At 38.6% G+C, this 27350-nt stretch overlaps 1 protein-coding gene across 2 annotated transcripts in view; it reads left to right on the plus strand.

The window, feature by feature from the left end:
• mast2 (microtubule associated serine/threonine kinase 2) overlaps positions 1–27350 on the plus strand; it is a 108124-nt gene that overhangs the window by 50137 nt on the left and 30637 nt on the right. For both annotated transcript variants that reach the window (XM_079460784.1, XM_079460785.1), the window contains one exon: positions 13962–13993. In XM_079460784.1, coding sequence (XP_079316910.1) covers positions 13962–13993 — 32 coding nt within the window. The remainder of the gene's footprint in view (positions 1–13961; positions 13994–27350) is intronic.

The following is a 27350-nucleotide window of genomic DNA, read 5'->3' on the forward strand; positions in this document are numbered from 1 at the left end:
GCTCTTTCATTGTTATCTGTGTTGCACACTTGATTTTTCTCATCATTAGGCAGATGAATGTACCCATGTGATTTCAGTTTGGCACGTCACAAAGACAGTGGTTAATCTGTGTCATTAAGATTATTGTTGAGATACAAAAGACATTATTCATTTTAATGTGTTTATGTGTCTGCACATAAACTCCATTATGAAACCCTGTTGTTTATTCATGTGTCCCGTGTGGGCTAGATTAGATAAATTCACCATGTCACCTTAAACTGGTTTAAGATCGTTAATTGGTCAACTGCACCCTTTGTTGTGTTGTGAGCGTCGGCTTGATAGGTCTCTATTCTCTATCTTTGTTTCTTGTTTTGATGGGATGGAGATGGGGTGTTGGATTTCAGGGGCCTTTGGTCTGCAGGTACAGATGATCTGGAGCGAAACGGTGCCGCCGGGCTCTTCATCTTTCATTTTCTCCCATTTCCTGACAGGTTAGAGTGTTAAATTGTTCTTATGCCCTGGTGCGTTGGTAGACGAGGATTTCAGACATCGGGAGATTGTACCTGCAGGCTGTATTGAATCGGAAAAGAAAGGGAGGAGGTGATGGAGAGGGTGCAGCTTTTGGGGAATGAGCTCTTTAGGGGGTGGTTTTGCTGGTCTTGGGGTGTTTTGGGCTCACCTTGCTTTTATTAGTCTCACTCGTCTGGTGCAGTGACCCACTTTATGTTCATGCATTGTCACCTGCTGGCCCTGATGAGCAGCTTGTACCTTCTTCCAACTGCATTTATTTTCTGGATGTATCCATGTGGTCACAATACATGTTTGTTGTAATGAATGCAAATATCAGTGATTTTTGATTGTCAATATCACAGCAAAGCTAATGCTATTACGTAACATATTTGTTTATTTAAAAAGCATCGCTGCTTTTGACTGTCCTCTGTGAATCTCTCGGTCTCATTCAATTTTAATGAACTCAAAGAGCTGAATAGAGTACATTCATTGTGGTTTATAGTGTTCTTGGCAATATAGTATGAACATGGCCCCTAAGGGTCATCTTATTCTTTCCTGCTCACAGTGAATGGGCACCCATGTGTAATAATCATCTAGTGTTGTTTCAGTAAATCCTCAGATAATAGAAAACTTCAGATAATACATATCTTCCTCTCTGGTACCCATTTCCTTCCAGACCTTTTTATTTTTTGAAATACTCCATTCTGGCTTTCTGCCAGAATTTAAGCAAATTGGTTTAATTCAGCAAGGAATTATCGTTTTGGGGCTGTGCACACGATAACAGCAGCATATCAAGTAATCTGCTTTTACTTGAGCGGATTAAAAGTAGTGAAAACGGGTTTGATGCGCAGTTGTTCAGATGAAGGGAGGATGATGAAGAAAGTGCATACGGGGAGCTAGCAGTCATGTCCTGCTCCAGGATCCTACCAGCAGAGTGTGATGAGAACAGGAGGCCGTTAGGCTGTAGGCGCTCAGTCAGTTGGTACGGAGTCCGTCTGTGTATTCTCAATGAATCGATACAGGCTTTATATGAGGCCGGCCAGGTAAGAGATGACTGGAGAACAACCATGTAAACTGTTGAATACGGGTAGTTGACAATAAACCGCACATGTCCTGTGATGTGACAGCAAAAAATTGGATTGAACAATTATAAATCTGTCTTTTGCTATTGTATACTGTAAATCTAAATATGAATAATGCAAAATCTTCTCTATCATTGAGAATGATATTTGAATTCTGTGTATGGTCTCTCCATACTACACTAGAATCATGAAACAAACTGTTTGTTTGTCTGAATCTCTTGCCAAAAACAACATTGTGCAAAATTTTAAGCTGTGAAAAACAACGCTAGTGTTGTGCGGATTATTTAAACCTCTACTCAAAATGCAGTTGAACATCCCTGAGATATGTATTGAAAGATATGATGTCTCTTTAAATGCAATATTTTACTCATCAGCATCATAAAAACAATCTTATAATCCACATCTTGCCTATCAGTGTATCTCTGAGTGTCTCAGTGAGGTCCTTGACGGGTACAACTGATACTTTGTGTTAACTGATACAGCATTAGACGGCTTAGTATTTTCGCGCAGTGGAATCGATAATCATAGCTATTGAGCGGCAAAATAACTTGTGTTCCCACACTGACCAGAACAGCTGCTAACTAAGAAGCTAGAGGGTCGTTTTTAATGGCTCAGCAGTGCATTAGTTCCGCCACAACCACAGTAAGAGAGATTTACATGTGAATATTCACTTGTAGTACCCATTTAATACTTCTCTGTTCTAAACAATAAGCAAATGTCATTGAGGATAAGGGATGCTGGGCCTCAGATAATCCAAATCCAAGTATACGCTAAGAAGGGCAACATTGATGCATACTATGTTTCCTATTGTAGATTGCACGTATCGTCGTCTCCAGATGTATTTGGATGAACACAAGCAATGTAAAGCCATATTGCTCTTGTGTGATCTTGTTTAGGATCAGAAGTAAACTTCAGAATGCAGAGATGCCTGTTGTCCTAGTTTTGTCTGTACACTCTAAATCCAACCTGGATTCTCTAAAGGGGTGATTTTTTTTATTTTGTCAACTGTTTTGATTTTTAGTGACCCGGTAAGACCTATTGCCCTGAAAATCAGATTTTGTCTGAGCGCTATGATTTTTAGGGAACGGAATTTGGAGAAATACGGGTTTAAAAGTTAGGTGATGAAAATTAAAAAGCACAACAGTCAAGTATCACAAGTAAAAGTCACTTTACAGTGGTAAAAGACTTAATCTTAAAAAAAACATTTCCTTATGTTGCAGTCTATAAAAATACTGTATAAAACCGTTTGAATAAAATGAAAGTAAGGAAATTTTTTATTTTCTTTCAATCAGTTTTTTGATGTTCCTGAAAACCAGATCGCATAACATAGTGGATAGAGGCATAAGTTACGGATTGTAGCTTGAAGTGTTAAAGTTGTTTAACTACTGAGTGTAACAAGGTTCCATAAAACGAAGCGAGGAGGCGGGAACCGGCGAATTTTGAACAACTTTTAATTAAATAAACAACAAAATAAAAGTAAAATGCCGACAGCTCCCTCATGGTCGAGTACCGGCCACACAAACATAATAAAACACAAAATAAAGTCCAGACCAGGTCCTCTCTCGCCCTCCCCTGTCGTCGCTCCTCCCTGAGAGATGCGAGACCGGTGCTTGTTATCACTCGCGTCACCTTCCTCGCGCCGTTCCCTCACAGCTCTTGTCCCACCCTGCTCGCCACACTGAGTAAGTGTCATCGATCATTGCTTTCATTTTTGAATACTTGCAGTGTCTTCTGTTTTCATCCCATTCGTTTATTGTGCCATGTACTTTTGGCTTTTGTGAAGCTTTTTCTATGATCACAAGAAATGTATCTTGGTTTACACCCCTGCTGTTCTAAAGTCAATGTTGCTTTACCCAGTTCACAATGCTCCTGCTTTGGGTAGTGAGGCAAGGCCTCCTTCCCCTCCTGTCAAAGACTCGGATAAATGCATTACAAGCTAGCAATAACCTCACTTTGAGACCAATGTGAGAGCATGAGCTCATCGTTTTACACTGAATAGAGAAGGAGGGGTGAAGGAGAAAGTGGGCTAATGCCAGAAAGAGAGTGGACTCAGCTGCCAGGATTAAAGCACACACACATAAACCCAAAAACCCAGACTTGGATTGGTGGCTTCATGGTGGACAATATTACTTAGCGGTAATGAATTCTGTTCTTGGTGCGGGCCTAATCGACATGGTCCTCCTTGTCTTTGAGATATGCCATTACGATAGACAGTAGAAGACATTCAATCAATGACAAATGGATTAAACCTGCCGATTCATGCATAATCACAAATCAGAGACAATGGAAAAGTCAAAAGTTTAAAGACAGCACGAAATGGAAATCACAACCCATTTTATACTAATGTCACTATTCCTAGTGAAACAGGATATTCAGCAGTGGGACTTGATTTTATCCGTCTGGAATTGATTGGATCGTAAAACAAGATTGTGGCTTTTTGACCCGCAATTAAATTCAAGTTTAGCCTTAAGAGCATCTTGACTTATCACCGCACTTTATTTACTATTAAAGCCTACCCTATCATTGTTAACTAGCATTACACATATTAATACATTAAAGGGATAGTTCACCCAAAATTCTGTCATCATTTGCTCTCAACCTCTTGTGATTTTAAACCTGTATGACTTTCTTTCTTCTACAGAACACAAAATATATTTTGAAGAATGTTTGTAACCCAACAACAGCATTACCCATTCCGTTTTATACTAGTGATGCACGATTAATCATATCGCAATCGCGATGTCAGGCAATGCGATTACATGACGGCAAAATGTTGCGATTATATTAATATTGTATTCGTGGACGTGACAAGATATCCATTCTAAGAGATATATGCCCATTTTCTATGCGAGAAAAAAAAAACGAGTCGTCTTGTGTGGTTGGTCACGTGACTTGCGGGGCGCAGTGTGGAGACGGTAGAAATGGATGCAGAGCAGGCCGACACTGAACTAGTGCCCAGAAAAAACGCTACCTATTTAGCGATATTTAGATTTCAGGATATCAGACACTGAGCAGGGAGAGGTACTGTGCAAAACTAAAGTTAGAAATAAAGTACTAAATAGAATGTTTTAGAAAGAGGATTCAACCAGTTTGTTGAGTAACAACCATTTAAAGTAACAACAAAGATTATAGTGGTTTAAGTTTTACAGAGTGAACCACACATTTATATCCAGGTTATTTTTCTAAAGAGTTCATACAAGTATATGTTATAATCTGCTTTAATGTCCGTTTGAAAAAAAATTGTTTTATTTGTTTAATTTACCTGTACTGTTGAGAATATATATATATTTTTTAATTTAATTCAGTAATGCAAAGATGTTACTGTTATCAAATTTTTGTAACATTTTATTTTAATTTGAAAACTTTGTGCAATTCTAGTTCTTGTTGGTAGTTTGAACTTTATATCTCAGTTGAGAAATACAATTTTCAGCATTTTCAGTTATCTGTGTGTGCATTTTTCTTAATAGCCACCAAGTTGACTCATTATACCCAGTTTATCATAATCGCACATCGCAATTTTCCTCAAATCATGCAGCCCTATTTTATACTATAAAACCAGTTTAAGGCAATGGGAAGTGCCATTGTTCGGTTACCAACATTATTCAAATTATCTTCTTTTCTGTGCTTCAGGAGAAAGAAAGTCATAAAGGTTTGAAATGACAAGGTGTGTAAACGATGACAGAATTTTCTTTTTTGTGTGAACTATCCCTTTAATCATTTTAGAAAGACTATTACCAGTCCTTTATGGTTTTTGGTTAACTTTACTTATCAGTAACCGAGTGATCTACCGCAGTTTACATGGACTTTTAAATTTGAAAGATTACGAAGATAAGCTTTTCTTCAGAAGCAATGCACTGATAAATCATAGTGTCTGCTGCACTAACAGTGTTTTTTCTTGAATAAAGGAAAAAAGACAACCAAAAGATTCCAGCACAGCAGCAATAAAGAAGAGTTAATCAGGCCTGTATTGTTTTGAATTTACTCTGGCTGTTAAATTTGCCCATTAAGTTGGCTTTTATTGGTTTGTGGGTGAAGAATTGAGTAGGATGCCGGTAAAGTGTCTAGACACCCCCCAGCTAAGACTAAATACTGTTTCCAAACATTATTTCTCAAAAGCAACACATTTAAACAAATGAGTGCACTGCCCTTCTTTACTTCAATGGGAACAATACTCTCCCAAATCTAGACTTTTATCTGTCACTTCTCACTCTCTTTCTGTTTTTCGTTCTTTTGCTTCTCATTGTTTTCTTTTTGTCTGGCAGTTGGGAGGCGTCTGCTCTCTTCTGTAGCACCTCTCTCAGTAGGCATTAATCAAATGCGCAGCAAAATAGCAGTATGTTGGTTGTGCGTCTGTCTGTTTGCGCAGTCGGGGGTGGTTTTTGATCGTCTGCCTCTCGTGCCGTGTCCTCCCTGGGGAGCCAGACCTCCATCTACCCTCATGCAGCCATTTCTCCTTCAGCTCCTAGTAATGAGCACCGCCACTTCTTTTGTCTCCCTGTGTATCTGGCTCTCTTCTGCTGTCTATAGCAGGTTCACGGGCACCTTGCCTCCATGCCTCTGTGTGTCTCCTTATCTTTTCACCCTGTGTTGTTTCTCGTTTTTATCCGTTTTTTTTATATATCTGGGGATGATGTGTTTCCATCCCTTTTAGGATCGTTTTGTATCAGTCTGTCTTTTTCCGTCTATTTTCTTTTTCATTCCGTTCCATGATTTCATTTTCATGCCCTGTGTTCGTTTTCAAGTACTCATTCATTGTTTAGGTTCGATTTAGAGGTTGTTTTATTATTCAGGAAAATACTGTAGCTGTTTTCTTTCATCAAGACAAATGAGGTCGCTTCAAGTGTGCAGTCGTTTGTTTGGAGTAGGGATTGAAATTACATTAGTGTGTGTCTGATAAGTGTGTGTGGTAAGGGTATGTGAGCTTAAAGGTTTGCTTATAGTGTGAATTGAAGATACATGCAAAAAATATTCAGGAGTCACAACCAACACTGGTGAAATTTTGATGGTATTTCAATCCATTTTCAATAGAATGGCAGAATGTAATAATGTTAACAAGTAACACACATCTGTTTAAAGACTGCATGAAATTAAACATGATCATTCTAATTGTTTTACACAGTGTTGCGGTATTAATTATTTATCTGTGCACATCATTATTTAAAAAAAAATGATTTACACTTGTAATCTTTAATCAAAAACATTAACCTCCTTCCCTCCTCGAAACAACCTTTCTTCACTCCTGGTCACGACGAATGGCTCAAGGGCGGGGCTTCAATGACTGAATCTACACTTTTTGAATCTACAATTGAATGTTTAATATGTTGTAACATCTGTATTATGCCTGTTTTATTAGTCCGTGAACCTTTCTAAACTTGAGTTTTTATCTCAGCAGTGTAAAATAGCCCAGCTTACATTATATTTACATTTCTGATTCCTTCCTACAGCTTTCTTGTTCAATAACACACGCACACCTGTAACGACCCAGTTTGTTTCTAATGCTCTTCCACTCCATGATGTGTTGTTCTGTTCTGTCTCTATTGTCACTCAAAGCACAACGGAATAGCATCCTGAATAAAACCATACACAGCACAACGCTGCATTATTTAAATTCCCTTTTTGGTTGAGGCATCTCCCTGAACAATCTGCCAGACATTTGTGTTTTGAAAATCTTCCTTCTACGCCGGGGGATGACGGCTGTCACTGTATATGTAGAAGATGGATGAGCTCTTTTTAAATGCCTCGGTCGGCAATATATACCAATAAGGCAGCCTGCTGCTGCACATGGAGAGCTCCTCAGAGATCTGACAGAAAGTTGCTACAGCATCGTAAACCTTAGTCTGACGCTAATGCAAAATGATTTGCAGAGAAAACAGTGTTAGCGGCAGCATAAAGGGTTACAGTTCAGATAAAGGTAATGGCAATATGGCTGTCAACACACACATACCGACAAATCCGCTTCCCGCTTGAAACGCTAGAACGGCATTACCGGATTTTAATTGTTTAAAGGTTAAAAAAGAAACTGTCAATCTTAGTAAGAGCATTGTGTTTTTCTCCTCTCTCTCCATTATCTCCATTTAGAAATTTCATCGAAGTATGTCGATTTAATTTGAATATGCAAATTCTAATTAGGATTAGTGTTTTTTACGTTCTTTTTTCATTTTCCACAGTTTGATAGTCAGCGTGAATAGCTAGACTGATCACCAGATTAGCATCTTAGTGAGGGAGCGAAGTAGAAGACAGAATGAGTGAATTAGGGGCTTCCTCCCTAGACGGTCCTGTCTGCCAAAAGCCCACCACAATAGTAGAGATAATTACTTGGTGCTCACATCCAACAAGACGAGATCCTCATATATCACGATTGCTAATTGTGCCGTTTGAGCCTTCACGCAACGTGATGGGCGGCTGGCGACAGATACATCCAAGTTTTCTTTGTGCGTTTTGATGGGGGGTCACCTCTTAAAAGCTGCAGCTGCATCCAGCGGAAGATTCTCACAGCATTTCTTGATCTTTAATCTTGTATTCGCTTGTCTCTATAAACCACAGCTGCTCTGTGTCCTGTCTTTCCCTGCAGCCCCGCCTCGACCATCTTCCTGTCCTACATACTCCATGCACCCACTCCAATTAATATAAATGAGCTACAACCAAAATTAAACGCACTGTTCTCTCACATGCAACTGCCTCAGTCTGTTCTGTGTCTTAGGGTAAATGATGGCCATACCCGTCAGAGCAAACCCTAAGCCCAAGTATTCAATTTCTGTCCTCTTGTCCAACATGGTGTGCTTTGGACCGGAATGACACCGTACCATAAATTGTGCTGCTTGTTGAGGTGAAAATTGGCCCACAGACTTCAGAAGAGGGACCTCAGCCATGTCTGGAGACCAGTGCCAATACTCTGACTCTGTCGCTTTGTGTTGCTAGTCTCTTGCTATGAGGTCGTTAGAAGGCATTCCTAGCTTTGGTTTCTCAAGTGACATTTATAAACAAACCCTGCAGTAACTGACCAGAGACAAATGATGTGAGCTCCGCTGCTATACATCTATTGGTAGTTGCTCCCAAAAGTCGCTCATCATTTGCATGAAGTTGAGCAAATCTCAACTTTGTCGCATCACTAGACACGCCCACTTCCTGTCGCCAACTGTCGCTGTTGCTCGGGTAGCCGTCTCTCCATTGAAAGCAATGACATTGCCTCATTTTAACGCAGTGTCGCTGGCGCTCTGAACGGGCCGTAATATCTTTCAGAAAATACTGTATATAAGAGTAATTATTTGTGTTGTTATGGAGATCTTAATGATTCTGCCCTTGTAACTAAACCATATAGAAATCGTCGTCTTATTTTATGGACTTTTGTTTTGGTATTAGCAGAGCTTTCAATAGTCCACCCTTCAATGTTTTTAGTCAATCATTATAATAATGTCCCGGTCTTATGTATTGGTTATTTTATCATTTTAGTACAAATGGCTCAGATTGTTCTCCCTCATTGTCTGTCTCACGTCTTTCAGTTTGGTTTACCTTCTTGTTTGTTCATTGTAAGTAATTAGTCTCGACAGGCTTTGTGCTACACCTCATTTGCTCCATGAGATGATTTAACAGTCCTCAGCCCTGCTTAATGCAGTTACTTGTGATGACTGGACCCTCTTGACCTTTTCTTTTATTTAATAATTTCAGGAAGGAGCTGTTCATTTGTCACTTTCTACAGGACTAGGTGTTCACAATAGGTCGTATAGTTATACTATGCAGTTCTTTATTTCACTTAAGAGAGTTAACATTGATTGTTGACACATTAATTGTGAACATATATTGATTGTCTGAAATTATAATCCATTAAATTATAAACAAAGTTCAGCAGGGTGTCCCTGTTAATGGGCGTCACATGTTAACATAGACTATTTCTGCTCTTGATTTCTGATTTTATGTACATCATTTTGCCAAAAATGTACCTTGTAGACTATTATTTTGTGATTATGCGCCATACTGGCATTATTGTTAAAGAAGTCATCTTTATTATCTCGCTGAACTCAAAACTGTGCATTCTAAAGCTATTTCTCTCAGCATCATCATTTACTTGCCCTTAAGATGTATACATTTAGTTTTTCTGCTAAATGCAAAGTCAAACATTTGAAATAATTTGAGAAACCAAAGAGTTCTGGGGCACTGTTGACTACCATAGCAGGAAAAACAAAAACAACAGTTCTGCCCCAGAACTGTTTGGTTTCTTGTGTACTTTCTTGGTGTACTTGAGTACACATTCGGTATTTGCATCAACTTGACAGTTTCTATAATGAAATACATATTGAATGTGCAATGAGTTTAGCAAGGGCTTAGAGGCTTTTGTAATTGGCTATGTTAGCTTGAAATCTACGCCGGAGGACATGACATTACATGTCAGCATCAATCAAAAGATTTCGAGTTGTCTGCCAAACATTAAACTGTTGCCAAAGAGAGCAAGACCCAATCAGGTTCCACTCTACCTTATGGCTCAATGAGGTCACGATATAACTGCACCGCATCGAGATACAACAGTCACACTTGTAACCCCGAAACCTGACATCTATCTCGCTTAAGTCCATTTGACAGTGTAAACACCAAATTGCTTATCACTCTAAAGCTTTGGATGGCCTCAACCATTTCCAGCGGTCCATTTAAGCAGCGTGCTGCTGCTTTTGGCCCTTCTCCCTGATTACATTTCCCTGCAACTACAGCTTCCTGTCATGCTGGACCGTCTTAAGAAATATTGATGGCCTCCATCGGAGAGATTGCTTTTGTGGAAGAGCAGGGGGTCTGCTCCAAACTGTCACTCTGGCTAATTTCATTGCCCAGCCTTTTAGCTCATAGCAATGACAGAGCCTTGGCTCGGTGTGTATGTGTGCATCTTTGTGTATCGGATCAACTGTTCCCTGGTCTACTGCGGACCCCACCCTCCATATGCCTTAATGTAATCAGTCTGCCAGAACACAGATCATTCGGCTCAGATTACATATCTTTATATGAATATCATATATTTTTTGCCTATTACATAAAAAACACAGCACAAATATTAATACTACCTCTTGCTTTCTTTCTAAAATGATATAATATTAACAAGATGCCTTAGTTCTATTAAAACAATTTGAAAGCCTTTTCCCCATCTCACTGTTGAACAAAAGAGCTCATCTTGTGTTTTTGCCCTTGTAGTACAGCTTTGTTCAAGTATTATTTCGCAGGCTCTCCTTTCCATCACTCAGAACTCAGCTGGGGGTTCAGTTCTCCTGAACACAAACGCAGCATCCCGGTACAGTATCAGACAGTACATCTAATGAGATTGGGCAATAAATGGGTAGATACTGAGTCCGTCTTACACACTCACGCTAACAAGGTTTAGACCATCTTCAGCACCACCAGGCTGATACAATAGTACCTGTGTTCAGTATTTGGGATGCATTGGCGAGCACTTCAGGCTTGTTATGGAGAGAGAGGGAGGAGGTTACAGAGGTCAAGAGAGAGAGAGAGAGCTGGAACAGTTTTTTCCAACGGCACAGAGGGAAAGTAATCTCCAGTTTTTGAAAAGCTACCCCATATAAAGCCTCCAGGCATATCAGCCTGTATCGGTGGAGTCGCTAATTAAAAAGTAGGAGCATGTTTTGCTAAAGTTGCACTTTGAGAATATGAAGGTTCCCTGACTGAGTCCCCATCCAATGTGGAGAGACAGATGTCTCAGACATGCTTAAATACAGGTTTAGATCTCGGTCTCTTTTTGTCTCTCTCATAGAGTAACTGTTCATTTCCATGGCCGTCCATTATCTATGTTCGTTTATAGTCTATCACGTTCAATCTCCTGTTCTGTCGGATGTTACAGTAATAAGAGATGATTTTAGTGGGAGGCTGAAGTGCATTTAAAGAGTTATACCATCAGCCAGAAATTGCACTTGCATAGAACAGTTACAGTATTCATAACTAGCTTTGTATAAAAACAATAGAAGTCTATTGTTTTTATCCACACTAGTTCTCTCCACTTTTCATTTACTAGCCCGGCTGAATATTTCTGGTATTTTGTCATTTTAGGTTCTCAGTCCTGATAACAATATTTAAAATAATAATATACCTACATTAAACATACTTCAATTGAGTATTTGACAGTCACTGACAATACAACATAGCATTTATTTCAGTTATGCTTCAACAGTGGCCATTGCATAGAGAAAAACTTGCAATAATACCGTGTATCTTACTACTATGTACTGTCTTAAATTTGTCCCTTTTTTAAGTAAAATGCATGTTAAGCTGATTTGCAACAATAGAAATTGTGAAAAGCGCTATATCTATCTAATTCAATTCAATTTTATTTATAAGTGTGCGTGTTTGTGTGTGTTTTGTTAAAGGTTGTAAAATGAAAAAAAAACTATGTACATTTTTGGTTGATTTGTTTCACAATATACACAAGACAGTGCTGACGAAACTTAAAACGTGTATGAAATTGTGAATCTTGAATATGGAGCATTTGGTCTGTTTAGAAGTAATGTAAATTGCTAAAATAGGCATCAAATATAATTTTACATGTTTATTGAAGCAGTCATTTACAATGCTGGAAAAAGTTTAAATGTTGTATATCCTCCTTAAGCACTAACTGATGTTTCATGTAGTGTTTTGTGTAAGTATAATAGAATATACGTTGCTGTCCATCTGAGACTTCATATCTCCGTATTTCACGATTTTTATTTTTTGCCATGAATCCTTGTTATTAGTCCCTTTATGTTTGTCATTGGGTTTTGCAAATATCTAACCAATAAAAAGTATCAAAAAGTGCTTTTCAACTTTGAAAACACAGTATGTAATCATTTCAAAAGTACAGTGGTTTTTCCATTGCTTGAGAAACAGCAAATTTGGACACACAAGTTTTAGAAGGACAGCAAAGATTTGCATTTATGCATTTGGCTTACAGTGTCTTTTAACAGGTGCTTTTTTGAGGAATTGAATTGAGGACCTTCGCGCTACATTCATATTTCTAACAGTCTTTCTTTTCAAACCTCTTGTGTTTTATTCATAATTTTTTCCTTGATGAAAGCTTTATTTACTCTAAGTGCACAACACTCACATCATTTCAAAGCCTATTGTGCCTAAAAACAACATCTGCTGTATAAACACGGCATCAACTGAATAAACTTGGTCCCAACTGCTTTGTTTGTGTTACTAGATGAATTGATTCAGTAAGGATTAGTGCCCGTACACCCACACTGTTAATGGATGTTGGGCCCCATGAACACATCCCATAATTGAATCTAATGATTTACGTATCTAGAAGCCAGTGTTTGTGTTTGCTATTAGTCAGTCAATGGCAATGTTCGGATTATGTTTTGATAGAAAGATTTAACACTCACACACCATTCTCCTAGTACAATTATTGTCGCCATGGGCAACATGACTATCAGCATATCCAATGTTTGCCAGGTCGCAATTTGACAGACACATTATTGCACTTTTGTCCCATATGCTCCATATCTCTCACTTTGCATGTTTTCCACCATGCTGTCTGATTATGTTGGTAAACTTCACGTTGTTTTGCCAAGAGACAAGTTTCTATTAATCACTGCTGGTTGTTTTATTTGCATGATTATGGTGTATGTGCACTCACACAGATATTTACACAAGTATATCTGCTCTCTATGGGCGACAACAGATGGAATTGCCTTATTTTGTGTGTGTACCCTCTGTCCTGTGGGTCCTCGGGACCTGATATCAGTTGTATTTTCTCGGTCCAACTAACAGTATGCATGCAGCCCTAAGATAAATATTGCAGGAGGGTGTTACTTGGTTCACTTTTGCCATCTAGTGGTTGCTTTTGTAAATGCGAGTGTACAGTGGAGTGTAAATGGCACTTGTCAGTTCAAATGTAAAATACATGTTTGCTTGGGTAGATCATGTGTGTACATGACGTGCATGTATATACAGTAGGCATACATACCTACGTTTACAGTTTTTTTTTACTGGTAGAGGTACACAATATTAAGTATAAAAACAAATTGTTACTATTTGTACTAAAATGTATGTAAATGTTTAGCATTCATAATTAAACTACAAATTAGATTTTGATAGTGTAGGATACAGTACACCGTTCCACTCTGTCCTAAACTTAATCTAGAATATAAAAATAAAGTAATATGTGTGCTTAACATTGTGTAAATTGTGTAATAACTGAGCACAAAGTTTCACTATGCAAACAGTTCACACATTTTCATCCGAGTGGTTATGTGGAATTGTGCCACCTGGTGGATGATTTAATGCATGCACCTCATTTAGGTTTTCCTAAAATCTTACATGCTGTTCACGAGCTCTCAAATGTACATAAATAATATTTGTGACACACTGTATTTTTGTTAGTTTTTTTAATCTTGCGATATTTTTTTTTCTTCATTTCAGAAGGAGCTGAGTCTTCCAAGAAGAGGCAGTTTGTGAGTACACGGTTTCATTTGGATTTTTGATCTCAGTCTATATAGAGGGTCCATAAGACCAGTGAATGCTGCGTATTCTGGAGAACCAGACATTGAGAAAAAAGATTTCTCAACATTTTCTGAAGAGAATATTATGCCCATTCAGCAAAGAGTTGCTTAGGTCTGCTCATCTGTTTTATTTACGCTCGTGTCCCTTGGTAATATCTACAGATACTTCGAGAATGATGGAGAAACAGCTTTGTTGTTGCACTTTAGGCATCGTGCCATCTGGATACAGAGGCTTATTAGTATTGTTGTTATTAATTCTTATTATATTTATGGGATTTGGGTAGTGCCTGATAAAAAATATCCTAAACGTATTTATTGATATTCATTAAAAAAATTTATATGTATCTTTATGTATAAAGAATACATAAAACAGCTCTGAGATGAGTCACAACATAAACTTTAGTTGGAATCAAAAAACTACACAAGAACAAGACTTTGTACTTAAAGTCTTTAGTGAGTGAATAAACCGCAATCCCATGACACATTGTGAATGACAATTTCAAATAAAGGGATTTAGTCAGACAAGAAGGATGTTAAAGCAGTGATTTAATCTCGTGACGATGCCTTTACGTCTGGATACTGTCTGATAAGAAACATGTTTAATATCTCTGACACATGCTGTATCAGTTCGGTTAGCATTCCTACCAGATCACAGTGTTGGATGCAGTTAACCATGCATGGATGGGGTCACGGGGTCAAAGGTGACCGGTAGAGCACAGGCAGATTACTGCAGGCTTTTTCCGACAGCTGAGCATCTCGGTGCTAGTTCTCACACACCTATCTATATCTTCATGCATATTTATTTTTAACCGACTGCCAGCAAAGAATGTGCACTTTACAACCAATCGCTGAGAGCAATATCAGAATCAGAAGTGAGGGGAGGTGGGTGGTGTAATATTGATATTGTGTAATGGCGGACTGTTGTTGTGTTTTGTATGTTTCCACTCTCAGGGGTTTGCGTTCTGTCGTTGACTGGCAGGGGTGGGCAGAATGTCTGCCATTGTGACAGTTCACAGAGTTCATTCCACCCGCCGCTGGATTAAGTGACTTGATGAAATCAAGTCTTTTATTTAACCACACTGTAAGTCAGTGAGAACTCGGTTTATCCCCTCATTCGTTTAGAGCTTTGATGCTTACTCTCTGACTCACATCTCATTACCTTCAATTCTTTTTTCACTTTCCTTACATGAAATGAAATACTTATAATGTAATATGTTTTTAATATAATTTTTATAAAATAAATTCTCAGGCATAGGCATATGTGTTTATGGCCAGGTTAAGGACTTTTCACTGTTAGAGAATGAAACTGGAAAACCAGAAACATAAATAGTTTTTTTTAACCTTATCCAGTTATTCCAACGAATGAAAAATGAATGCAAGTCACAAGGTTAAAGGTACGGTAAACCTTGTAAAAGATGAGAGTTTGGATCTAGAGGAGAGTTTGGACGTTGGATCTGCAAAAACATAATTGATTTTAGTGTTACGGTGATATTTTTTAACGTATAACAACATACATTTGACATTTCACATGCAAATCTACCATTTATAATGCATTTTTTAATTCATTGTATAGAAAAAGAGCACCCTGGGCATTATGCTAATGAACTCCTTCATTGTTGTATTTCTTTAAAAAAGGAAAACTATATGTATTTGACACATGAAGATAAAGGAATAGTTCGCCAAACAAAATGAAAATGTGTTCACCATTTACCCACCCTCATGTCATTTTAAACCTGTATGACTTTGTTTCTTGACAGGACATAAAATAAGATATTTAAAAAGTTGTTAGTAACCAAACAGCACTAGCCCCTATTGACTTCCTTCGTATGGAGACAAAACCACTGCGACATTTCTCAAAAGATCTTCCTATGTGATAAAAAAGTCATATAAAGGTTTTAAACAACATGAGATTGACTAAACGATGACACATATTTATATGTTTGGACGCACGATATTCCTGTAGTTATGTGTGTCTGTGTTGGAATTATTTAGATTTAGCTAACAGTGGATAGAACATTGTTGTTCTCTGAGTTCCCAGAAGTGTGTGTGTGTATCTACGTACGGAGGTGGGCCTGGGTGAGGTGGGGGCGACAGCTGCACCTCCCCAGGGTCTTGTGATATCATGAGAATACCCGGTCACTCAGAGCTCTGTGTGTTTGTTTGCTAATAGTGCCTATATGTTAGCAGTACAGTCCGCATTTTGAGAAGTTTTCCTGCCACCTTGACGTCTGATTTGCCCTGAAATTTGGATTCTCCTCACTTCACTGCGGAAATTCTCTCACAATTTTCTCCTCGGACTGATGTTATGGTACATCGTGGTGCTCTGAAAGAAAGACATAAGGTTCCCAGACACAACTTTGAAAGGACTGACATTTACCTGCAAATGACTCCTGACCTCGGGCACACAGAATTGGATACTCGCGCTGGCAGCCGTCGAGCTGAGGCTAGATCATGGCACATCGTAATCTGACAGTTGATGATGTTTCTGCAGAAGCGAATCCAAACATGGCTGGAATTGCTGAAATTGACTTCCTACATTTGAGATGGCAGTTGTGTAGTTGACTTTAGCGGTATTGAATTTGGTGTTTTTGCAACCGTGTTAAACTGAGGAGGTTCATCCCAGTTTCAACTCTTTAATTCATCCAGCTTCAGTCCTCTCTGGTTTAAATAAATGTGAAAATGAAGAAAAGAAAGGAAAAACTTGGAGCCCCCAACCTGCATTTACAGTAAGAGTTGTTTTAGCTTACAAATTTACGTATCATGCCAGAGAAGTGTGAGCTTACAAACTGTACTTGCAGTGATTTATGTAATATGTAATATAATTATATTTGGAGCAATTGGCATTGTTCACATTTTGAGCGTGCACAATGTGCATCTAGCGTTTGAGGTTTCTAAACATGACCACAGCATTAGCTTTACACAAACATACCACAGACTGGCAATAAAGCACCAGGTTCTCTCTCTCTCTCTCTTGCCTCTCTCTCTCAGTCTGTCTGGGAACGTGATACCTTCTTTTCACTTATGCACTCAGTTGTGCATGAATTTCCAGCTCTCAGTCCAGCTGATTGACAGCCACAGTGTGTGGCTCAGCTTACAGCTTCCAGCTTCCAAACATACAAACTGAGCCAAAAAAACTCAGGGAAATATGAACGAAGTCCTTGGTCAGCGGAGTATGTTTGTGGAAGATTCAGTCATGTCAAATGTCAGCTTATTGCCCAGTCAGCTCCTCTGCAATGTCCGCTTCAGACTCCTGGCTTCTAGCCTCCTGCCCAGCTTTACGCAGGAAGACTCAATTGACCCTCTCTGGCTTTTCTGAAAGTACAGACTTTGACATACCAGCTGAGGAAAAATTAAGAGACCATGTTTAAATCATTTCTTATTTACTATGTATTAGGTAGTTTAGGTGAAATGTTCATTTTTGTTTCATTCTGTGAACTACTAACAATATTGCTACCAAATTTCTAATAAATATATTGTTTCTATTTGCATAAAATGAAAACTGAAAACGGGATCAATTGTTTCAGACCTCAAATACGGCAAAGAAAACAAGTTCGTATTTACTTTTAAGCAATACAACAATAATATTTGCACATGTATTTAGAAAGATTCTTTTTTAAGTCATGTGATTACCTTTATCAGTTTTCACGTGTCTTGACATGCCATGGATCTTTCACATTGCTGTTGGATGACTTTGTCACTCCTGGGGTTTGATTTTTGTCGAAATTCAATAGATAATGGATTGAACTGGCCAATAAAAGTGTATAAAAGGCTATAAAAGTGTATTGCAGGACTAAAGTACTAACAACTGAAAGTTGTTTGCATTTCAGACACATCATTATGGAAATTAAATTCATGATCTTAACCCTCATCACACATCAATGTGCAACTATAAAACAGTTTTCGTGCGTGTGATACTGGTGAAACAGCCTGTCACTTCATCTCTCAGGCTTACCAGGGCAACTGACTGTCATACAAACAGCTCAAACGGGATCTTGTTTTTCCTCTAGAGCTTATGCTTAAGAGCAAGGGAGAGTTCAGTTTGCACCACATGGTGACATTGTCATATTAAGCCATTGCATTGGTCATGTTTATAAACCGTAGGTCCATGCTCTCCACACATACACACAAGGACAAACACTGAAAGCTTTGTTTTAATCCATTCATATTGCTCCTTACTTTCCTCTCCTGCCATGTTTACTTAAAAGAATCTGGCCAACTGCTCAGTACCGTTGTCATGGCAACAGCAGCCTACTGCATCATCTCCTCTCCCCTACCTCCTGCTCCCCCTCTGCTCTCTTCCTTCCGTACCCTGGTAGACCCGAGGGGTCTGCGTCTGCCCCTGTGCTTGCCCCCGGCACCAACCCCTTCATCTGGAGGTAAGCTTTAGAAATAGTCTAACCTCACTTGTCACAACATGCGACTCTGCTATGCTACTGTAGCATTTTTTTGTTGAATCTTGTTGAAAGTTATATAATGGAGTAGTGCTGTGTTGTGGCTATATATGTAAGAAAATTAGTTTTTTACATGCAAGAAAACGTAATGCCAGTCCACTTCGATATGGTTTGTCAAAGTTGTACGTACCTACTGTATGCTGTATGTGTGTCGACTTCCTGTAGAACAGAATGAGAGAGATTCTGCTTAAAGACGGATGGGATCAAGCAGATCTGTCCTGCTGCTTTGGAGTGTCAGAACATCATGTCCCATTCGGCTATGGCTATGAGTGTGTGTCCATGTTTGCGCATCTTTTTTATTTCATTTTTCTGTGATCTCTTGTTTGATATCACAAAATGCCTGGTCACAGGTGTTCTTCTTGTATATTTGCTATTAGCCAATGTAGGTAGCACAATATGTTCATGTTTTCGGGGTACAGGGTATAACTATTTACAATTTTATAACAGTTTCTAAATGTGTGTGTTTTGAAGAGAGCATCAGTGTGTGCAGTCTCTATAACCTTCTATTCACATTCAGCCTAACTTGAGGAAATCAGTTTTATTCATGCTATTTTCCTGAATGCTGGTGATCTGGCCATATTTTATTGATCGTGATCACAATAATATGTTCAAAATGGCTTGTCTCTCATGCGAAAGGCTCATTTCCCCTGTGTATTGACTTGAAGCACCGGGCGCTTTTTCCATTTCTAAATGATGTTATCTTAGGAGCGGAATGGGTGTTTTTCACAGTTCCCTGCAGGTTAATACCAACAGAGAAGCTGTAGGGTTTCACATCTTAAAGCTTTTTAGAACTGCAGGTTTTAGAGCTCAACTCAACAGGGCGTCCAAAAGAGAGGCAGGAGGCTTCTTGTGGCCTTTCGACAGACAGTGGGGATTTTTCCATAGACTCACTTTTTCCCTGAATGGACACAGAATCTCCTTTTTTTATGTGTACACTGTGAGTTTCATTCTCATGTTGGTCTGCTGAACTGCTGTATTTAAGACCAGCAAATAAACTGATCTGTAAATCGGGTATGAGACAATAATGTCTTTTAGGTGTTTCATATTTTGCACAAAGACTGTAAAAGCAATTATAAAATTTAGGCATGTAACTTTTTCCAAAACAATTGATTAAACACTATCGATTTATATTGTCTTGTGTTATATAAGTTAACATTCATAACAAAAAGTAATTTTCAGTTATATATACTAATTTGTAGTCCTTAGTAAGTGTCACTACATAATTCCTTCTGTGGTATGTGCCTGTTTTGTTAGTAATGACAACATGCTCTCCAGCTGGCGTGAACTCCACAATATCCCAAACTTGATGATCCATTTCAGCCTGACGTTCCTAAGAACGTTTCAAAGGGTATCTTGTGCGCTTTAGTGGGAGAAAGTTTATTGGTCAAAGAAGTCAAGTGATCTGCTATGCCTTTCCTGTGCCTCAATGGTTGGAGCACAGCGCTTGCAACACCAAGCTCATGGGTTTAATCCCAGGGGATTGAACATAGTCAGAAACAAAATGTATAATACAATGCAATGCAAGTCGCTTTGGAAATGTAAATGTAAATCTAGAAATAAAAGTCTATAGATGCGGAGGATCTATAGACTGTTTCATAGGATGCGTGCACCTGGACTGCTTTAAACGTCCGGTTTGTGTTTGTTTAGGTTAGTGTTTATTTATATTTTAGGTTAATTTATGTTAATATTGATTTATATTATAATTTTATTGTAAATGAAAAAAAATTATTTGTTGAATTTTGTTGTATGTACATTTTGTTAAACAAACAATTTGTTGAATTGGTCCTGTAGTTTTACCACATTTAATGAAACCGTATGGGACATTTGCATCTAGCGGTTAAAGTCCCAGTGACATAAAAAATTACAAATCTTATTTTTTCATGAAATCTTTCAGCGTTTATGTTAAATATCTTATCGGTGTGAGTAATTTTCTTTATAAAGTTCATGTACCCTCATAATCTTCAATTACAATCTGAGAATGCACTTCCGTCCTGAAATGACTATCCATCTCAAATGTCGTAAATTAGATGGCTTGGCCGGAGCATCCGTTAACTCCTCCCCTTCAACTGTTTGTCTGTTGCCAGTTTCATATCAAAATCATTACAACATAAATTTTTACACATCCAATAAAATCGCAAAGGCAAACCACAAATTTTCTCCTTTGAAATTCCTTTTCACTCGGAAATGTGTCAGAATATGGAAGTAAAAACTATCACAACTTCCTGTTCAAAGGGACTTAAAGCTTTGTATCGCAGTCTAAATTCAAAATATTGCAGACTGAGGTTTAGCCAAGTATCGGTTCTTCTCGCTTGTTATCAGAAATAATCAACAGGCACTTTATTATTTGCGAATGTGAACCTGAAGTTAAGGGCAGTCCACATGCGTATAATATTCTGCGGAATTCTCAAATATTCCACAGCAGCGTTTGTTTATGTTGGTGTTTTGAAACCGTCTATTGAAAGATGTACAACACTTTGGACCCAAGTGAATATGCAAAAACCATATCCACCACTGACCAGCCTGTTAATAAATCCTAAGGTTGCCTGCAGTTTGTTTGGTGTGTATGGATCTGTGTGTGTGCTATTGGGCGGAGGTGTTTTCTCTCTCTAGCTGTTTGTTCTTTGATGTGTGTCGGAGCAATTCAGCCCCTGGTGTAGGTTAGCTCAAGGTGAAACAGTGCTGCCATGCCTGGCATGCACCCCATGCAAATCCATTCACATACGTACATAGAAACAGACTTCGTTTGAACCAACTCTATTTATCTTTATCATACCTTTTTCCTCACTTCCACATCTTTTTCGTGACCTGGTGGATTAATGATGGAGGAGAATTTTAGAAAGCGGTTTGTACCAGACAGAATTCTGTGCCCATATCAGCCTGTGACAGAACATTCCAGCATTTGTGTGTGCGTGTGTGTGTGTGTGTGTGTGTGTGTGTGTGGATGTGCATTCTGTCACTTTCTCCAAAGACTTTATATTGAATGGTCTTGTCAAATCCAGACAGTTCAGGCTGAAAGATCATCCAGGATTAAATTCTATTGCTATTTTTCTTACATGTTTTAGTACCAGAATTTGCAATTGGTAGTCATGGTGTAATATTCTCGTTTTTAGGTCATACCGGTTTTTAGTGTTTACACGAGTAATGTGCAAAATAGTGTTTCTTGTAAACTATTGTAAAATTGTAAACTATCCGTCAACTTGAAAGTCTACAAATCACTCAACATTTAGCCAATCAAAGTGACCGATCTTTAATGTATGTGTTAGACGGAAGGGTAGAGAGAAGGGTGGGTGTGGGGGAGAGAGAGAGAAGCAAAAGCACATGACAGCTTCTCACACCAGCTCTGCCGATGTCACAGGTTGCCGGCAGTAGGGACATCATCCTAGTGCTTACTACAGTATCAGAGGAAGCGTACTTGATCAGCCCGCTTTTCTTCAATCGCCAATGCGTTTCCACATTTGATCTCTGGATGACAGCCATGTTAGAACACCGGTATCATGTCTGACTCCTTCTGGACCGTGCTTTCCAATTTCTCCCTGCCGGAGAGAAGCATGCTTCGTCGATCTAAGAGGTACAACGTCTTTTTCTTCCTCTCCCACTGTTACTCTCGTGGCAGTTGGTAACTAGATTTTTCAGTCATATGAGCCGATGGCATTGTGCAGTCTTGAGGTTGGGATTGTGCGTGTGTATGTACTGTGCGGTAGTGATTCTTTTTCTTGCTGATGTCTGTGTTCACGCTGAGTTCAAACAATCCACACTGGCCACATGGAATGTACTTGTTTTTCAATCGGTGCGTGTAAAAGTAGACCTTAAGCCAGGGTCTCGTATCGTGACGTAGCCACACATACACACAAACCGATGTTCAAGGTTAGTTTTTCATAGCACTTTGCTGGAGATCAGGCAGTTCTGCTCTGACCTACTGTGCTGTTTCGACAGCAATGCACACATGTGCAGCACTCACATAGAAAGAGATAGATGCAGATACATGGATGCATGTACACGGAGACCGTATATAATCAGTCTCATCCTTCCCTGCTTGTGTTCTCCCTGTAGCCTGGAGAGACAGATGAGGGATGGGCACGGTACTTGCATAGCAACAGAGCTGAGAGTGATCAGCTTCTTTCCGCTCTCTGTCTTTCTCTGTAAGGTAGTGTCTTTCTCACAGTGAAGCTAGATGCCTGATTCATTCGCTAATCGTGAGGTTGCAGCAAGAGTCATGCCAGGAACATGTTTTGGTCCTGCTGAAGCAAACTTGTAACGTGGAGTTACAAGTTTGCATTGTATAAATCGTATGGCTCTGAAATTGTGATTGATTGAATCTGCATTTGAAGTTGAAGCGCACAACACATTTGATATTTATGCAAGTCGTGATGTTGCTTGACACAACCAAACAGCTTGCAGTAAACAAGAACATGTTAGTAAATTCCTACAATTCATTAACTTTTGAACTCTTGGAAAAATGAAACATACTGTACATGTTCATCATAAAAGGGGTGTGTTAGAGATTTAAAATGTTATACTTAAGCACTTAAATTGCATCATTTATAAAAAACGTTTTTTAGAAACAAAATACAATTTGAATTCCATAAAGACATAATAACCTTACAGATGAATACTATATGCTTGTGTATGACTATTTATATAATTGCGTCCCTTCATTTTTTATCTTGAGTCCATTTGTGTGATAACTACAAGTCATTTCACATAATATGTCTCTATTAAAAAAACATTTACTTTTAACATAACACTGCACATTTCAGTGTTTATCAGTTTATGGATAATTGTTGGATAGTAAAAAAAACATTTTGAATAATAAGGTGGACACAGGTTTCGCACAGTGGACATAGTAATGACAGTACCTGATTGTAACATTTATTTCTTTAATCATTGCTGTTGTGGGCAATAAAAAAAAAACTATAAGCCACGTGAAATTAGTGTGATGGGAATTCCTGTGCTCGAAAGTGCCGTAATACATGGTCTCTCATTGTGGCTTATTGATTTATATCTTATGAATATGTATGGTTACCTCACTGTATGGATGGAAATCCTAAACTTTCCAAGATTAAATATCTCATTTATAGAGTTATTATTGATTGCAAAATAAGTTTACAATCACAGTTTTTTGTGCAATCACATGGGGGGGGGATCTTTGATGTCTTTAAGGGATAGTTCACCCAAAAATGAAAATCTTTTATCAATTACGCATGTCATTACAAACCTGTATGACTTCTGACTTCCATAATATGAACACATAACATTTCTCAAAATGTTTTTGTGTTCCACAAAAGGAAGAAAGTCATGCAGTTTTTGAACGACACCAGTGTAAATAAATGATGACATAATTTTCATCTGTGGGAACTGTCACTTTAAGGTGGCTCTATGGCAAGTTCTAGACTAGTATGTATCTTGCACATTTAGCACAAAAATCTGAATAAATAAACGTATGTCTGCCCTTAACCACCAGTAGAAGCAGGTGTAAATAAAATGCCACATTATAGCAAACCTAAACTTTGTAGCGGTCTAAACTTCCAACTGCAGTATGGAGGATTGATATCGAGCCATCCTGACCCTATCCTTTTGAAAACCCACCTGACTTTTGCAGCAGTTGAGGGCTATGCATTATTGTTATGTCATCGATGTGTCAAGAGAGTGTGTTGTGTGTCTCTCATCCCCTGTGAAAACACCACCTGTTGCTTGCACCATTGGTGACTCCTTGATTTGAACCTACTTTGCATTCAGGCATGCTCACACACCTATAAAAGTACAGAAATGTCAAATGATGTTTGTTTATTTGTTAATAATTTCCACAGCATCACTATGATAGTGGTATTAATAATTGTATTTTATTAGTATTTTATATCTCTCTCATGTGTGTGTAAAGCAACCATAACTCAGCATCTCCTCTGCCGCTGTCTCTGGGGTGATGCTGAACCCACCTCTCGCTTTCTTATCACCTCGTCAGCTTGTATTAAGTCAATATTCTGCACAATCCCCTATGGAATTTCCCAAAGGCATCTCTGTTGCAAATATTATCTGCACGTTACAAAGTGAACGTATAGTGTAGGAATGTAAAGACAGGCAAAACTTCAACCTGGCCTCACATTAATGTAAGTTTGATACTGCCACAACCGTAGCTGTGTGTAATGGCTAAATAACAATTCATCTTCCTCTACGGTTTATGCTTTTTCCCTCTCTTGTCTCCATCTGTCTCATCTTCTGCACAAACCGTTCGGCATCCCCCCAGCATTTTCATTACAGTCACTCCACATGACAGTCTAGTCTGTGTGTGTGTTTGTTAAAAAAGTCCTTTTGAAACCTCTCATGAAACATTCAACAGAACCAATTCCAAATCGTTCAGCCTGTTTGATTGTCCTCTTCTCTGATGATATGGACCAAGCGATTGATTTCCTTTTTTTATTTTTCATCTTTCTCTGCTCTGTTGAAACTCAATATAACCACTTAGCCTGTAGAAAGCCTTCGTGGTCGCATTTGAGTAGATCTCAGTCATTGATTCATTGAATGCCTAGGAGACAAGGAGCAGTAATGTAATGGTTGAGGTTTGCCTTCATTTTAATTAGCCCACATATGAAATGCTACAGGCAATATTAAGTCAAGGCACTTTTTTTCATATAGCACTTTTTACACTGTTGCATTGTTTAAAAGGAGGTTTACATGAAAAAAGAAAACATTGAAGAGGAACATTTGTGTAAAGAGTAATAACAGAGACTATCATCCTCATAAAAGCATTGTTAATGAAATTTGCAGATGTTAACCTAAGGTCACCAGTCTCTCGGTGAGCAAGCCAACGGCAATGGTAGCACGGAACCAAAACTCCAATGATGAATAAATGGGGAAAAACCCTCCAGGGAAACCATTCTCAGCTAGGAGTGCCAGTTCTCCTCTGACACATTAAAGCTGCAGTCAGTGACTTTTAAATAACAACCCACATATGAATAAGTACGTAATGCAACATGCAATTTTATGTTTCAAACAGATGCGCACATAAGGACAGTATGTTTTGTAAATACAGTTACGTGTTGCAGCTTTTACAAAGAAAATCACTGTTGTTACAAAGAATACTTGTGTACAATATTGCTGCTGTAGATCTTCGATTACAGAAAGAAAGCAGGACTTCGTCACTCAAGACACAAACATTCTTCGCTCCCTATTGACTAACCTCTCTATAATTTGCTTTCTGAACAGTGCTGACTTGGTCTGACTGGTTTGCATCTCTTGAAACCACTATCCCCATTGTCTCGATTGGCTTATGCTTGCTAAACCATAAATCAGGTCAAGCCAATTACAAATGAGCCAGTGCATTTGTTTTCCATTTTCTCTTCTCAACCTGTCCGTAGCTTTGAGTTGGGTGGAGCACCATGCTAGCAGGTGTTTTCTCCTAATTGCAGTGTTCAGTATTAATAGGCTCCTTGCATCTGTTCACAGTAATTACACCGTTCAGCTCGTGGCATTTGGCAGTGTGAGTCCTAGACCGGAACACCGCTCTGTTTCCCCTGGCCACGAAGTGGATAATCATTTGACATGCTGAAAAGCAAAAACGACACCGGAAATTTCCATCACATTGTATCTTTCTATGTTTATGCATGTTTGTGGATGCATTTATATGCTAATGTTTGTATTACTCTTACCATCTGTTACGTATCAGCTTGTGCATATAAAAGTATTGACACATATGTCATATCGAACCTGTCATATCACAAGGACACTTTGACAGTGTCCAAGTCTCCGCACAGCATGACTTTATGCAGATGCCCTGACAGATGTTCACATGCACTTTTCCTTCTACTTTTATAATTGCTTTAGTTGAAATTAAAACTTCTAAAATTTCATAGAAACAACCAGCAATCTGATGTCAGGTGACACATTATTCTTACCAAGCATTATTGTTCTGTATCTATTGTAGCTTATTAAAATCTCTTTGGACCAAAATCCCGCCTTGCATATCGTAAACACATTCTGGTTGGAGAGAAACATTTGGAAACATGTCTGGTTAGGACGTGATGTTAGTGAAGCAGATCATCTCTCATTATCCAGCACTGCTTTGTGAAGAAGTCTAATTTCTTTCTGTCATCCACCGGTGCTCTGCTTTATTTCTCATGAATGAAGAATCCACCATTATATCGACTCATCTGATTTACCTCTAATCAGAGGGATTGAATAGAAGAGCAATCACAATCTCTCACAAACACATTCACGCTTAAAAACAGTACAAAGTGATTTGGGACTGGTGTGAAAATGCTCATCTCTCATCCTTGAATGAGAAGTTCACCTTCAACTGAAACTTCTGTCACTATTTACTGACCCTCTTGTCATTTCAAACCTGTCTGACTTTCTTTCTTCTGCAGAAAACAAAAGATATTTCGAAGAATGTTGTTAACAGCCCCCTTTTCACTTGCATGGGTTGCGTGTCTGTATAATAGAAGTGAATGGGGGGCTGTTCTGTTCGGTTACCAACATTTTTCGAAAGATCTTATTTTGTGTTCTGCAGAAGTATACAGGTAAGTCATACAGGTTTGAAATGACAAGAGGGCGTTTTAATGATGACAGAATTCTCATTTTGAAGCAAACTACTCCTTTAAGATTTGCCCTCAAGGCTGCCCTCTATGAGTGTGCTATAGTATGTATTCTCAAATGTAGGCTGTTTTACAAGAGTAAAACTGTGTATGAACTAATGAAAATCTAATCCAGGATAAGTGTGTGGAGGAGTGGATTATGATTTTGCTTAGTTCAGGTGGCCCACTTTAAGAGAGCTTGAATTTCCGCCTTAACTGTCACACACTAAGTGAAAATCTAGAACAAAGACATTATTTCTTTAAAACCCCAAATGAAGATGGAAAGATAGT

The sequence above is a fragment of the Barbatula barbatula genome (assembly GCF_947034865.1).
Source record: "Barbatula barbatula genome assembly, chromosome: 7".
Taxonomy (NCBI): domain Eukaryota; kingdom Metazoa; phylum Chordata; class Actinopteri; order Cypriniformes; family Nemacheilidae; genus Barbatula; species Barbatula barbatula.